This window comes from Benincasa hispida, unplaced genomic scaffold, assembly GCF_027475165.1.
Source record: "Benincasa hispida cultivar pf3 unplaced genomic scaffold, pf3_genome.v1.1 HicScf1060, whole genome shotgun sequence".
Classification (NCBI taxonomy): Eukaryota; Viridiplantae; Streptophyta; class Magnoliopsida; order Cucurbitales; family Cucurbitaceae; genus Benincasa; species Benincasa hispida.
The window spans coordinates 13,686-30,983 of record NW_028325368.1 but is presented as its reverse complement, the minus strand read 5'-3'; the positions used below and the strand labels follow the sequence as shown (position 1 = coordinate 30,983).

Sequence of the window (17,298 nt, the reverse complement as noted above, 5' to 3'; positions counted from 1 at the left end):
CCCTCAACAGAGTCCAGTTCGGGAAAAGCACCACCAGTGGCATAATAGATCATATAAACTAGGCTCTCTGCATCAGAGGCAGAGCAGAGTTTCCCTTCCTGTAGTGCAAAAGTTGACGAGAAGTGAAGATTCAAAGCAGGACGGTCCCTGTCTTCGAGAATCGCATGTCCCCACCCAATAAGAACGAAATAAGGCCGTCTCACACCAGATCTCACACAAATCACATTCTCTGGCCTGATATCACCATGTCGAATTCCAGCTGAAGCAGCAGTTGAGAGTGCAGACAAGCAGTCATGGCAGCACTTTAATGCTTCTTCAGAATTAAATCTACCACCATTTACCATGTCAGCTACAGTTTCACCAACTGGGCTGGTAACAAGAATGGGTGTGCCACACCAAGGGTGATCACAGTTGCCACCCGAGCTGGGTCTACGACACTGACCGGGATGAATGATCCTCCCAGATGCACTCAACTGAGGTAGGTACTTGCTAGATAGACCTTTCTGTTTCATTACAGTTAACACCCTGGTCTGCCTCTGCACTTGATACCACAAGTTCATATCTTCCCATGCTTCTAGCTGAGAAACTCGAGATCCAACATAAAGAAACTGACTCTTTCCAGGTTCTTCGACAGGAGAAGCAATATAAAATTGAAGCTCGCCAGAAGTCAGGAGTTCATTAATCTGATAGCCTTTTTGCCAATTGGAATCCTCCAACCAGAGAACAGAACCTACGTCCAACTTTACTATCTCTTCAGACTTCACTTTGATGGAATCCTCCTGAACTTCAACAATTTCAGGGGAAACACTTTGCTGCTGGAACCTAAACAAGCCATTTCCATTCACTCTGACATCTCCCAACTGCCTCTCCACTCTTCTGGTTTGCAAACGAGAACTATGATCAGCAGCTAGATCTTCAATCGAGTGCTTGGGAACTCCTGCAAATTGTCAACTCTATTGGGAACTCCTGCAAATTGCATAATACAATGGAAGGTTGCAAAAAGTATTTGCAATGCCCCAATATCTCCCCAGTTTGCATTGCCAAGCTCGTTCCAGATCCTATCGATTGGAGAAACTGATATTGTAGCATATCCTTTTATCCATTCAGCAGCACATTCATACACATTATTCAGATCAAACTCCAACCTACTTAAATCTCCTTCAACTTTAACAACTCCTCCATACCGTGAATCGACAAGAAGAACAAAGACAGAGTTCAAACTCGGTAAATAGTTTGATTTGCTCAAGCTTCTTGACAATAGCATGCGGATAGCATAAAAAAGGGCCTCGCCTAAAACAGATAGCGAAGGATAGCTCTCACGATCCGCAGCCAGATTTCCAATATCAGGACTCAGTACAGCAAGTGTAAGAATTTGGTCCCACCTCCCATGCGGATGTCGAGGATTCTTCAGCAGTATGCCAGTGGCTGAAAGACCTTCAATCTTCCCAGTAGCAATTGCCTTCTCAGCCTGGTAAAATTTTAAATTATCCCTGTATAAACAACCAACATTAAAAGGCATGGGCTGATCTTGACTCCAAAATGCCTCCCACAAACCTTTCACACTTGCATGAAGAAAATCCTCAACAGCAAGATAAGCAGTTGCTTCCACGCCATCAGATGCAGAAGCATAAATAGGACTGGGCATTCGAATCAACTGCTGAAATGAAATCCCTTCTAGGGCATAGTCAAACTTCTGTAAATCAATCAACTCAAATGGCACATCAAAAACAGACTTTTTGGTTCTAGAACTCTCTGATACTTCTTCAAACCAATCCTCAAGTTTAGTCGTGAAAATCTCACTGTCAAAGAATCTGTTAAGAAACTCTTTTCGGTTTCTAGACTTGCTTCCAGATGATACACTAGACCTTTTTGTCCCAGAACCCACTGATTCCTGGTCCGGCGATACACCTGTCAGAAGATGTTGATCAATTAGCCTGAAGCTGGTCAGAAGACCTTTTTATAAATTTCAGTACTTTATGTGTGATGGTAGCTTTAACTGATACAATGGTGCCACTCTAAAAAGCGCCCACCTCAGTACATAAACTTCTCCTCACTCCCTAAATGTGACTTGGAATTCTCGGAATCACTCTCCAAATGATCAAAATTAGGATTTTATACATATAAAAATAAACCCTAGGTAGTAGAAAAGTAGATTTAAAAATAATAAAATAATAATCAGCATCAATTTCTTACTATTTGGTTAACATATAAGTTGTTGATGCTAACAGAAACACAATTTTCAAATACTTGCCAAAAAGATGAAACTTCAGCATGAATAAGAAAGATGATTGAAACTAATAGGCTTTCATTAAATAGCTTCAATTAAAAATCTATACACAAATACCTTATGACTACCCCATGTAAAAATTCATCTTCCATTAAGGTAGTAAAAAGTAAAATATCAAGACATAATTAACAAAGTCGTCCTATGAAATAGAATTACATACAACTCCTCCTCCTGTTGTAAAAACCACACTAGAAATCTACTTATTTATTTACAGTTACTTCTCCATATAAAAGCTCCATGACATTATTTTTTTGGAGATTCAAATGGTCACTTATAAATAATGGAATCCAAAATTGTATTTTGGTGTAAACCAAAACTCTAATTTTGAATCAATATCAATTCTCTCTCAAATGAGGGAGAGAGGTGTTTTTATAGGAAAATTGATTACAAGCAAGGCTGAATAATGGTTAACTAACCAGTAACTAACTATTCACTAACTAACTTTTATTCCAACTCCCTTACATTTATTCTCAATACATCATATTCCACCCCCCTAAAATTCAGACTCGACCTCAAGGCTTATTAAGAAGCTAAATGGAATTCATCAGGGACAAAGTAGGGTTTTAAGGTAAATTGACAAGATCAAATGTGAGTCTAGGAGGTTGAGTATATACTACTTCGAAGGGGCATCTTCCTGTTGATCTATTATTTATGTTATTGAAAGCAAACTCTGCTTGAGCAAGGGACAAAGCCCATTGTTTTGGTCGTGAACCACTTAAACATCGTATGAGATTTCCCAATATTCTATTGGTTACTTCAGTCTGGCCGTCAGTTTGTGAATGTGAAGTGGTGCTGAATTTCATACTAGTGTCAAACTTCTTCCATAAAGTACACCAAAAATAACTTAAGAATTTCACATCTCTATCTGAGACGATTGATTTAGGTACTCCATGAAGTCGAACTACCTCTCTGAAGAAGAGGTTAGCAATATAGACTGCATTACTCGTTTTTTTGCATGCTAGAAAATGGGCCATTTTGCTGAAACGATCCACAACCACCATGACTGCATCATATCCCCTTTGTGTTTTGGGTAGACCAAGAACAAAATCAATAGATAGGTCTTCCCAAATGGTTGTGGAGATCGGTAATGGAGTATATAATCTGGAATTTATAGAAGTTCCTTTGGCAATTTGAAAAATAAAGCACCTTCTGACAAAATTATTGACATCTTTTCAAAGTTGTGGCCAAGAGAATCAATTGGATACTAATTCAAACGTTTTGTCTTGGCCAAAGTGCCCTGCTAAACCTCTGGAGTGAGCTTCTTTTAGGAGGGCTTCTCGAAGGAATGTATAAGGAATGCACAATTGCTCTCCTTTGAATAAGAAACCATCCATAATATGGAAGTCTTCAGCATTCAAGAAATTAGAACACTTGTACCAAATATCGGCAAAGTCTCAATCATTTTCATATAATTCTGTTAGGTGAGAAAATGCAGTTACTTCTGTAACTAATGTAGTTAGAATCAGCCCTTTTCTACTAAGTGCATTAGCAACCTTATTCTCCTTGCCAGATTGATGTTTGATCACGAATTCAAATCTTTGTATAAATGAAATCCACCGCGCATGTACACGGCTAACATTCTTTTGAGATTGTAAGTATTTGAGTGAAAAATGGTCTGTGATTAGGAGAAAATCCTTGGATAGATAATGCTCCCATTGTTTGAGAGCACGAACAAGAGCATATAATTCCTGCTCATATGTACTCCATTTCTGCCTTGGAGGACTGAGTTTTTCACTAAAATACTGCCACTTCAAAAGGTAAGGAGAAGTCTGGTAGTTTCAAAATAGGGCTGCTGCTTAGTTTGTTCTTGATGTTTTCGAAGCTGTTTTGTTGTTTTGAGCCCCAAGTGAAGCTCCCTTTCTTTAGACAATCAGTCAAGGTGTTGTCATAGAGCTGAAGTTTTTGATAAATTTCCTTTAAAAGGAAACCAAGCCAAGGAATGCTTGAAAATATTTCACAAAACAGGGGGGTAGGCCATTGAGTGACAGCTTCAATTTTCTTTCGATCGACTTTGATTTGACCATGGGCTGTTAGGAAGCCAAGGAAAGAAATTTCTTTCACAAGAAAGAGACACTTCTTGTGATTGATATATAATTTTTCTGTTGTCAAGACTTGAAACAATTTATGAAGATGTTGTAAATGCTCCTCAATGTTCTTGCTATAAACCAAGATATCGTCAAAGTATATGACAATGAATTTATTAAGAAAAGGGTGTAATACTTGGTTCATGCATCTCATGAATGTGCTAGGAGCATTTGAAAGACCGAATGGCATAACAAGCCATTCAAAAAGTCCTTCATTGGTCTTGAATGCGGTCTTCCACTCATCGCCTAGCCATATTCTTATTTGATGATACTTGATAGTCACTCTTCAAATCAACTTTTGAAAAAATCACTGCCCCTCCAAATTGATCAAGTAGATCACTTATTCTTGAAATTTGACAACGGTATTTCACTATGATTCGGTTGATTGCTTGACTGTCTACACACATTCTCCAACTTTCATCTTTCTTTGGAGTAAGAAGAGTGGGTACTGCACATGGGCTCAAACTTGGTTTGATGTGACCTTTCTTTGGGAGCTCTTCAATATGTTGATGTAAAATTTCGTATTCCTTTGGGCTCATTCGATAATGAGGAAGGTGTGGTAATGTTCATCCTTGAATTATATCAATATGGTGTTGGATGTTCCTCAAGGGTGGTAGTCCCTCGGGTTCATCTTTCAATTGAGGAAATTCATCAAAAAATTTCTGTATTTCTAGAGAGACTTCACCATTTTGAGTGTCTTCAGACTTTTCAGCAACTACAAGTCCTAAGACATCAGCCTCTCTTTCCTTCATCAAGCTTCTACCACTGGTTAGGGTAAAAAGGTAGCTGCTCTTTCTTTTGTTTAACTCCCTCATTATTCTTCTTAATCAATGGACGTAGAACTACTTTCTTGCCCATCCAAAGAAATTCATAAGTATTTTCTCTCCCCTTATGCAAGGCTCAAATATCATATTGCCATGGTCTTCCCAAGAGTATGTGACAAACATCCATTTCGAGGACGTCACATACTATTTGATCTTTATAACTACTGCCAATTGAAAGAGGGATAGTACAGATTTCACTTATTTGTGCTTCATCACTTTTTTCACCCAACCAATCTTATAGGAGTTTGGATGAGCTTCCACCTTAAGATTCAAGGCTGCCACTAACTTCTTGGAAACAAAATTTTCGCTACTTCCACTATCAATAATGACATTGCACACTTTGCCATTAATTGTGCATCGTGTTTTGAAGAGGCAGTGTCTTCGAGGGTTTGAGTCTCCTTTGGGAGTGATTAACATCCTTTGGAGAACACACCATCATCCGATTCAATGAGCTCGGTTTCTTCTTCTTCTTCTTCACTGTGTTCAGTTAGGGTTTCTTCATCTCCTTCTTCCATGTAAGCTACCGTATTTCTTTCTGGGCACTCGTTGGATAAGTGACCAGCTTGGCCACATCGAAAGCACTTACCCAAAGAGGGTCGATTATATGGGTTTCGGATTTTCTTCTTGGTTGTTGTTTCTATAGACTTCTCTGTCACTCCCTCTGAGCCATCCTTTTCTTTTTCTTTGGCCGAGGACATGGAAGATGGTTGATTAGTGATTTTGGATGAGGAAGTTACTTTCTTGCTTGAAGATGCCTCCCACGGGTTCTTTCTTGAAAATTTCTTGGATCACATTTCATTACGTTCCTCCACAGTCTCGGCAAAAGCAATTACATCAGCCAACATATTGAAAAGTTTCACCTTTTCTTTGATGTCCATACGCAATCCTCAAATGAATCTTGCCATCAAGTGTTGTTCATTTTCAGCCAAATTGGTTCTTGCCCCCAAACGGTGGAATTCTTCCACAAAATCAGCCACTGACCGAGAGCCTTGTCTATAATTTTGGTATTGATTGTATAAGGTTTGCTCATAATTTGGAGGAAGAAACCTCTCCTTCATCAACTTCTTCATCTTCTCCCACGTTCGAATAGGTCTCTTGTCTTGTCATTGACGATTTTCCTCCAATTGATCCCACCAAGCAGATGCACCCCCCTTCAATTTAAAAGCTACCAACCGTACCTTCTTGTGCTCCGGAGTGTTCATATAGTCGAAGTTCTCCATGTTCTTGATCCAATAAAGAAATGCCTTTATATCATGCTTACCATTGTAAAAAGGTAACTCTATCTTCATCTTAAAGTCATAAAAATCTTCCCGAGCATTTACCTTTGCCTTCTCGACCTCTTCTTGCATCAAAATATTCTTCTTCTAGATCATCATCGCTTAAAGAACTCCAATCTTGGAATTCTTGATGCCTTTCTTGCACCATTGGACGTCTTCTTGGTTCTTCTTGGAGTGGTCTATAGATTCTTGGACCCTGTTCTTGAAAGTTTTCTTGATGAAACTAGAAATTCCTTGGTCCAACGCCTCTTTTTCCTCTCCTTCCCCAAATTTGATTGAAAACTGGAGCTTCCTCTTCAACTTGAGCCGATGCCAACCCTACATTCATTCTTCTCATGATCATTGCCACAGATCCTTGAAGATTGTTCAACGTTTCTTGCATTCCCTCCGAGGTGCTTTCCACGAACAACAAGCGTTGCGTGGTGGATCTTGGAGAGAGGGTGGGGGTGTCTTCCACCTCTTGAACTAGCGCCGGAGCATCATCTCCTCCTCTCAGATGCATGTGTCTTCCTCCCGCCATTCGTCCGAGGATGTTGCTGCTCTGATACCACTTTTGGTGTAAACCAAAACTCTAATTTTGAATCAATATCAATTCTCTCTCAAATGAAGGAGAGAGGTGTTTTATTTATAGGAAAATTGATTACAAGTAAGGCTGAATAACAGCTAACTACCCAGTAACTAACTTTTATTCCAACTCCCTTACATTTATTCTCAGTACACCATATTTCATGAGTTATATGTCACTCATAGTTCGCACAGTCACACCCCAAGCATAATTCCCATCAGCATCCCAGAAGCAGAGATGAAAATGCTAGTAAATAAATACATCCCACACAATTGACTAGATGTGCAAATGGTTACTCAGACACCAACAACCGCTCAAAATTCCACTTTGACACGCTGGTTTCTTAAGAAGTCTGAATACTTCAGTTTGATTAGTGTATCTATATCGAACACTTGGACACTCCAACACATATTGAATACTTATTAGCACAATAAATATGTTAGACATTAGATATATTAAGTCAATAAAGGTCCAACATTTGCTAAACACGTATCAAACACTTGACTTTGAATAAATTTTTAGATCGAAATGCATCAAACTCATCTTCTAACATATACATTCATAACCTATCGGCTTTGAATTTTTCTGTACAAAAATGAAACATATTTTAAAAAACATGTTCTTGCAGTGTCCATGTCCGGATCCCTAAATCTTTAGAAAAATGGCGAGCTACCATATCCATGTCATGTTGTATCTATGTCTCATATCCGTAGACATGCTTCTTAATCACCGGCCTCAACCATTACTACCCATCTTAAGTAACTAATATGCGAATTGTGATTATGAAAGCTTTAAAACGCAGTTTGTTTCAATTTCAAGAGGCTGTTTGCAACGGGGAAGAAAAGTTTTCATTTCCATATAAAAAGGGACCAACAGATAAAATTATCGACACTTAATTTCACTTCAAATTATCCGAACCACAATCAGTAACACTAGACCAATCACCATGCCAAATACACCACAATTATGAATCACAACCTCAATGAGACTTCAAAATTGAAAATTGACACCAAAAAGAACTTAACCCAGAAACGGTAAAGTATCCACAACAAAGGAAACCCACAATTTTCATCTCAATTCTCTGGAAAATCCAAGACACCCAGTTCTTCAACCCCACAGAAAAATTTCCTAACAAGTAACAAAAAGATAAAGGGAGGGAGAAAAGGGAAAAAAAAAACAGAGAGAAACACTAAAAACCCAATACTCCTCACTCACGGCCACGACTAACGGAATAAAAATCCGGCAAAGTAGAGAGAGAATTTCGGAATTAGAGAGAGAAATCTGACCTTCCATTGAAGAAATATGAAGTTGGGAGTCCAAGAGCATTGACCACGAACCCCCTCAATTTCAAACTCCGATTGATTCAATCTGAGTGCGATCTCAGCGAAATTCTCTTTGCTATGTTTGTTTTTGATCCTCACTTCGCGGATTCCATCGAACGAACACGAATTTCCACTTCCAAATTCCCTTTGCTTTCTCTCTCCAAAGTGTAAAAGTAAGTAAAAGCCGGCGTGTGGTGTCAGCCAGTTGAAGATCGAGGATCCGACCCGACCCGACCCGACCGTTCGTTTGTTGGGGCTTACGACAAGTAGTTTTGCTTTTCCTGTTTTTTTTCTAGTTGTTGGGTTTTGCTTAAAGTGTGTTGTCGTTTTGCGATTGGTCATATGTTTTTGCCTTTTTGGTTGGGGAAATTCGTGTCATTCATACAAATTTCCTTCTTTACCTAATTTCACCATTTTTCTTTTTAATTAATTGCTTCATTTTCATATAAATAAGTTGATCGATTGATGTGAAGAAATTATTCGACAACGCATACACATGATAGTTTTCAACTCTAATTTGTATGCGAGAAAAACTGCAAAAGTGCGTCGAATTTACATCCAATAATTATTATCTAGGAGACACGTAGGTTATTCAATTATTAAACAATAGTCATGTAAGTTTACTATTCTATTTAATTTTTTTTTGGTTAAAATATGATTTTGGTATATGTATCAAATTTGTTCATATTAGTTCTTATTCTAAAATGTGGTTGTTGATGACGAAATCTACCCAATAAAAACTCACATGATCTTTACGTGCCATCGACTATGAATTTATAATTTTCGAGATGAGATGACATGCAAAACAATTAGATTAGTACATTACAGTGGTTCCCGCAAATCTTCTATGCTTAAGTTAGTTCAAAGTATCGAATATAGTAAGCTTTTTAGGATGAAGATCAACTTACTTTTCATTAAACTATGACGACGTATAGAAAAGACTTAAGAAGGAAAAATATTATTTTATATGACCCACTTTGTAATAGTTACAAATATTTTGATCCAAATCATTCATGTAAAGATATGTAAGTAGTGGTATCATATAGAATTAAATTGTATTAGATCGGACCAAGAGATATCTTGTCTCTCTTTTTAAATATGTTAATCGAGAAATTAAATATTAGGTTTGAATCCTATTTTGATCACTAAACTTTGAATTTTGTTCTGTTTTGGTCCTTAAACTATCAAAACGTTCATTTTGGTTCTTGAACTTAAAAAAAATGTCTATTTTAGTCCCTACCATTAGTATGTTGTTAGTGAACTAACGGAATAATGACATTGTTTACTTAGTCACATGACTCGACACTTTCAAATTAACAAGAGGAAATTCAATTATATCATCTATGTGGCTTTTAAGTGAGCTGCGAAATAAGCTAGTGAATATTGAATAGAAATCTGAGGGTTTCATTTTGGGTGGGTATTCTTCTCAATCGCCAAGTTCAACAGATGATCATACAGCCATTGACGGGAAATCAATTTCAGACCTCTTTTTTTTTCCTTAAAAATTCTACAACAATAAAATTTGAATCTTTCTTCACTTCAAATATGTGTTTTTGCCACTTCCAATCTACTGTCGAAGGAAACATCTCCATTAAAACATGTGTATTATTATTGTGGTACAACTTCCTTCAATTTTGCTCAATCAGCTGGTGCAAGTCTTGGCAAAATTCATCTTCATTCTCTCTTCCTTCTGCATAAATTTTTGTTAATTATTGACCAATTGTACTGTTTTTTTCTTCAATTTTCTAAGTTCTACGATGAAAATTGTTCTTTACCACTGAGATTCAACCAATATAAATTAGTTCTTTTTTACTCAGTACCTCAATTTCTTCACGCTTTAGCCCTCAATCGTCGTTTAAACCAGTCGATTCGAAGTAAAAAAGATGTAAACAACCTGAAATCAAACTTTTCTTGGGTTCTCAATTGGGCACGAGGAAAGAAAATAATATAGATCTCAAAGGTGCATGGTTTTTTACTTCATTCAAAGGTGTATGACATTTGATTTACTTTTTGTTCTATCCTTCTGTTAAATGAAATCCTAGAATTTTGTCTAATTAATGAACTTATTTGGCAATCCACCTAAGCTACATAAGTGGCAGTCATCTAACTAAACAAGACAATGTCATTTTTCTGTTAATTCATTAACAATCTACTAATAGTAGGTATTAAAATAGACATCCTTTTAAAGTTCATGGACCAAAATGAACTTTCCTAAAAGTTTAAGAACCAGAACAAGGTAGAATTCAAATTGGTGTTATGAACTTTTACCAATGAGGCTTCCCTTTTGATTTGCATGGTGATGAAGATCACTTTCACTACAAGAAAAATCATTTTCAGTGATAACTTTTAGCAACGCAACCAATTTTTGCTACTAAAAGCTAATTTATATCAACACGTTAAAAAATGTGTTACAAGATACTATTATTAACGACGACATTTAAAGTAACATCATTAAAAGATTTGTGATGTGTCAACATCGTCATTAAAATATTAATAACTTCTAGCAACATCTCATCGTGCCACCAAAAATAGATCCTTTTTATTTTTCTAAACAGGGCATTTTCACTATTTTCCTCTCCCCCTTCCCCATTTTCACAAATTTTCTCCCCCTCGTTTTGCATTTTCCCAATTTCCCTCTCCTTTCTTCTCCAATTTCACAATTTTGCTCTCATTTCTTTCCCATTTTCACAATTTCCCTCCCTCCTTCCCCATTCACTTTCAATTTAGAAAACTTTACCAACATGTCTCTCAATGGTCGTCTCTCCTCCTTGCGTCTCTCATTTGCCATTCCTTTGTCTTCTGTCATCGATATATTCTTATTCCATTTTTCTTTGATTTTATTTTTTTCAATCTTTCTTCTTCCATCTCTCTCTTTCCAATTTTTTGTCGGACTAGTATAATATGGCTGTTAACTTCGTTTTTTTAGTCTTTCCAATTTTTTGTCGGACTTCGCAGTAGTCATGCTGCAAAGATCCTAGCCAAAGACTTTCGTCTCAAGGCTGCCAAGTATCAAGCCCAAGGTTAGAGTTTAAAAGAATTTTAACTAAGACAAAATACTAACAACAAGGATTTGATCACAAAATGCATCATTTATTCAAGTGATTAAAGTGACCAATCATAGTGAGTTTATATAGAGGACTCACTATGAAAAAGAAATAAACAACCAGCAACTAATTAACAGGAAAAGGAAAAGAGATGAATCAGTTGCAACAATCAAATGAAACACACACAACCCCCCCTTCCTCCAAGTCTAGTGTTGAGAAGAACATACATTGAGCTTGTCCCTTAGGATGTAGGAAATAATGGCTTGGTGAAGACATCTGCAATTTGAGCACTAGCTGGAAGATGTTGAACTCTAATCTTCTTCTGTTGCATAAAATCACGAACAAAATAAATGTTTATTTCAACATGTTTTGTACGAGAATGAAGAACTGGATTTGCACTTAAGTGGACAGCACTCAAATTATCACACCATAAAGTTAGAGGTTGTGATAATCTAATGTGTAAGTATGTGAATAAAGAATGTAACCATACCAATTCTGATGAAGCAATAGCCAAACCTTTGTATTCAACCTCGGTACTCGATCTGGAAATGATTGTTTGTTTCTTTGAAGCCCATCGAATCAAGTTTCCTCCAAAATATACACAAACTCCAAATGTTGATTTTCTATCATCCGGATCTAAGGCCCAATCAGCATCAGTAAAACCTTGAATAGTCAAGTCTTTTGGCTTCTTAAACAATAGCCTCTGATCAATTGTTCCTGTTAAGTACCTTAGAATACGCTTGACAACTTGTCAATAAAAACGATTTGGAGAGTCATAAACTGACAAACTTTGTTCACACTGTAAGAAATTTATGGTCTTATTAAGGTTACATACTGTAAAGCTCCAACTATACTTCTATACAGCCTTACACATCAAATATTTCACCATGAAATGCTAATAAAATAGACCCACTAACCATTGGAGTAGCAATAGCTTTTGCATCTTGCATTTTTGCTTTATATAATAGATCAGATATATATTTCTTTTGTGACAAAAACAAACCACCAGACTCAGGATATGACACCTCAACACCCAAAAAGTAATTCAATAATCCCAAATCTTTAAGAGAAAACTTGTTTTTCAATTCAAAATTTAATCTATCAATCATAAAAGATGAGCTCCCTGTAATGACAATATCATCAACATATATGAGAATATAATAGAATACCCCATTTTTGTGGTAAATCAACTGAGAAGAATCAACTTTAGAATTTTGAAACCCGTACTGATGAAGAAAGGATGTTATTGATTAAACCAAGCACGAGATGTCTGCTTTAAACCATAGAGTGCTTTCTTTAGTTTACATACCTTTGTAGGGGCTAATTTATCAATCATTCCTGGTGGATGAGTCATGTATACTTCATCTTCTAATATACCATGAAGAAACGCATTGTTAATATGTACTTGTCTCAGATTCCATCCATAGTGTAATGTCAGAGTAAACAACACCCGAATAGTGATAGGTTTTATAATTGAACTAAAAGTTTCTGTATAATCAAGATCAGCAACTTGATTATATTCTTGAGCAACTAACCATGTTTTATACCGAGCAATAGAACCATCGAAATTTCTCTTGATTTTGAAAACTCATTTGCATCCAATTACCTTTTTATTAGAGGGTTGAGACTCCAAAGACCATATATCATAGCAATCGAAGCTCTATATTCTTCAGTCATAGCTTGAACCCAATGAGGGCATTTTAATGCCTCTTTAACATTTGGAGGCTCTTCTTCAACATATTCTATAACAAATATTTTGGGTTTAAAAATCTCATTCTTGCCCTGAGTGACCATTGGATGTTGATTAACAACTAAGGAAGAGCTCAACAGAGGTGCATAGTGAATGGTCCTTCATTTTCATTTAGGACAATCGAGATGGGTTGCTTGCAATTTGGAGATGAACTTTGAGTAGGAGGTATAGAAGAAACCTCTGGCAAATATTGGTCATTATCAAGGGAAGAAGAAATGGGAGAATTTGAAGGTACATATGTGGGACTACTATGCATTTCATTTGAACATTGGGTAATAGAGTGGTCATTAGACAATGGGCAATCAGAGTTTATTAAAGGACGATTGGTCAAGTCATTGATGGCAAGACACAAAGCTAACGCATTTGGCTGGCTATTTGATGACTGATAATGTTGTAGAATAGGAGATTTTGAGGCAAAAGCTGGTAGAAAGGACACTGATGTTCGATTGTGAAGAAAAGCTGAAATAGGAAACTTTGACTCATCAAAGAGACACATGCCTCGAATTATACACTCTTCCTGATTGGAATAAGCATTTATATCCCTTGTGAACAAAGCTATATCCTAAGAAAAGTCATGGAGTGGATCGAGGATCGAGTTTATATTTATTATAAGACCTCAAGGATGGATAACATAGGCAGTCAAACATTTTTAGAAAAGAATAGTCAGGTTTAGTACCAAAAATCTTCTCTAAAGGAGATATTTGTTGATGGACTATTATAGGAAGTCTATTTATTAAATACACTGCAATGGAAAAAGCATCATCCCAAAAGTCAAGATTTAGAGATAAATGAGATAACAAGGCTAAACCAGTTTCTACAATGTGTCTATGTTTTCTTTCTACCATACCATTTTGTTGGGAGGTGTGAAGACAAGTTATTCGATGTTGAATACCTTGAGATTTTAAATAAAGGATGAATGAACGAAATTCACCTCCTCCATCAGTTTGAAGACGAAGTATGGAATGACCTAAAAAATTTTCCACAATTTGTTTAAAAGATAAGAAAGCATTGAAAACCTCATTTTTAGTTCTAAGAAAGTAAATCCATGTAAATCTTGAGAAGGCATCAACAAAGCTAATATAATACTTGAAGTCATTCCTAGAGGTTTAGTAGGATGGTCCCCACACATCCGTTACAATTAATTGTAGGGGTTTTGAGTAAGTAGTTTGAGAATTGATAAATAGAAGATTATGGCTTTTAGCTATTGCACAATCATGACAAACAGAGAAGGTAGTTTTATTGGAATAGGAAATATTACAAGATTAAAGAACATGCTTGACAATAGTTAAACTTGGATGGCCTAATCTATTATGCTATATATCAAGTAAAGAAAGAATAAAGGACTGATTTCTGTTACATTTTGTGAATGATGTGTGAAGAGCTTGAGGAGTAGCTGATGTTGACTTATGCTTGGAGAAAATCCTTTGGGACTTAGCTTTTTCCAGTGCAAAACAATAGAGTCCATCAATAAGATTGCCTTTGAGAAGAGTTTGGCCATTGAGGTCCTTCACAAAACAAACATTAGCGTAAAATTTAAAATAGACATGATTGTCTTTAGCAAACTGACTGACAAAGGTTTTTGGTTATTTTTGGCACATAGAGATTTTTAAGCTGGAAAACGGTACTAAAAAAGGCATTAGGAAAAGAAGATTACATAAAAGAGGTTTCAATATGAGAAACATCTAAACCTGCACCATTGCCTACAACCACCTTGTTGTCCCTAAGATATTCAGTTCCAAAAGTCAGATTTGATGCATCATTTGTGACATGATTAGTAGCTCCGAAATCTGGAAACCACTAATTTTCCCTGTTGAGATCATTTTGTATTGATTGAGTATTCACACAAGAAGACCCTATATTCTATTCTCGATGATTCGAAGAAGCATTCTGTGTATTATGGCTTGAATTTGTTCCATGAAACTATTTCTCAAGAAGAAGATAACACTTTAGAGCAGTGTGTCCAAACCTACCCCATATTTGACATTGAGGTTTACTATTATTGTTCCAAAATCGTTTGTTGTGCTTCCCATTTGAATTCTTACCTCGTTTGTTACCATCAACATTGTTATTGGATTGAAACTAAGAAGAGGAAGATTATTTTGATTGATTTTGCGTGGTCAGATTGACTGAAGAAGTAGAGCCATCTGCATTGGCCAAGCTTTGTCCTTCAATCCAATTTTCTTGAGCAATTAATTAAGAGTAGACTCTTCGTAAAGAAAGATATTTATCCTTGTCTGTGATTACGGATACTGTAGAGTCATATTCAAGTCCCAATTCGGCTAGGATATGCATAACATGATCTTCATGGGATATTCTTCGACCAGCTGCCTTTAACAAATCAACTAGGACTTTGATTTTCTAAAAATACTCCTCCAATTTCATGCTCCCTTTGTTCATTGCTTCCAATTTTCCTTTTAAATCAAGAACCCGAGCCATATTACGTGAAGCAAATCTTGCAATGAGATATTCCAGACTTCTTGAGATGTAGAACAATCCAACACTTCAGACAAAATTTCCTTCGACATAGTTCTAAGAAGCCAAGAAACAATAAGATTATCTTGCCTTACCTAGAAATCATACTCTGGATTTAGTATTCTTGTAGAAGAAGATGGTGATTCAGTTGATATAAACTTTGGTGGAGCACTGGTTTCTTGGTTGATGAATCGTTCAAGCCTGTATCATTTCAGAGTCGTTGTGATCTAAAGTTTCCAAGATAAGAAATTACACTCATCCAATTTCAAAGTTTTAATCTTGCTTCCAGGATTTTAAGTTTGAATGGAGTTGGAGAAGAAATTGTCTCAAACAAAATTTGATCTCTAGTGGGAGTATCCATTGCTGAAGAGACCTGTGGAAAAGGGAAAAAAAATTCCAGTCAATTAGAATTTTAGCTCTGATATCATAAAGGAATTCTAACCAAGACAGAATATTAACAACAGAGATTTGATCCCAAAATGCATCATTTATTCAAGTGATTAAAGTGACCAATCATAGTGAGTTTATATAGAGGACTCACTATGAAAAAGAAATAAACAACCCAACAACTAATTAACAGAAAAAGGAAAAGAGATGAATCAGTTGCAACAGTCAAATAAAATACACACAAACCAACTGTTAGTGAGTTCTCTTAACAGAGTTCTCTGAGTTCTCGATTGGTGAAATTTTTTTTTTGGGATATTTTTTTTATCGATATGTTTTTTGGGCTTTAAAAGTGAGATACATGGAGATTTTGGATAGTGTGGGGTATTTTTCCCCTCACCGTTGATCTCTCCCAAGTTCGTGGATATCCCTTACGACATCTTTTCAGTGTTTTGGGCTATGACTTAGGAATTATGTACTTTCTTGTATCCATATTCATGTTGCTTCCTAATTTTGGGATAGTATGCAAAAATAATTTAACTTTAAAGGAGGTTATTTAGCAAGTCTTGGGTCTTATCAGCTTGCTGAAGTTGTTTATGATGCTTCTACAGAACTGGTATGTTATTCTGTTCTTTTTGTATTGATTATCAGAAGTGATTGGGAAGCGACTTGGGTTCTTTTTCAACTTTGGTTTTCAGTGTCATTTTAGTGATGGGAATAGGGTTGGTAAAAATTCCTACGGGTCCCTTCCCCGATTGGGATGGGGAATCCACGGTTTGACTAGAGATGGAGGTCAAATCGAGGATTATAACCAGGTCCCCGATTAGGGACAGGGAGGCTCCCCACCCCGTCCCCAGTTAACTTTTTTATTTTTTTAATATATATATATATATATGGTCCTCACGGGGAATCCCCGTCCCCGTCCCGCCTTCAATTAGCAAGGATGGGGTTGGGGATGGGGGAAATACCCCCCGCGGGGACGAGGATAGAGAGTCCCCCGGTTCGACCCCATTACCAACTCTAATCGGGAAGCCTATAATTATTATTTCTTTTGTTTATTTTTTTTATTACTATGTCCGCACTCTTTCTTTAGATCTAAGGATGTACTTCTTCTGGATTCATAAAACATAAACTTGTTGATTTTATTCTAGCAAGCATGTGATACTTTTTTGTGAAATTCATCTAGTAGAACTCTATTTAGATCCTTTCAAACTCTTTTTAAGGTGTTTTATAATTGTCCCCAACACTTGAAACTTCTCTGTTTGTAGCTTTGGATTAGTTTTGACTAT

General features: G+C 36.5%; 1 protein-coding gene across 1 annotated transcript; it reads right to left on the bottom strand.

Moving 5' to 3' along the window:
- Window positions 1–5: 5 nt before the first annotated feature.
- On the bottom strand, window positions 6–8,501 carry LOC120073049 (uncharacterized; the record flags this gene model as incomplete). The annotated part of the gene is given in 3 exon segments (XM_039025648.2): window positions 6–953; window positions 956–1,908; window positions 8,324–8,501. Coding segments are annotated over 3 exon segments (1,941 nt in total), but the record flags the coding sequence as incomplete, so codon positions are not given.
- Between the last annotated feature and the right edge of the window lie 8,797 nt (window positions 8,502–17,298).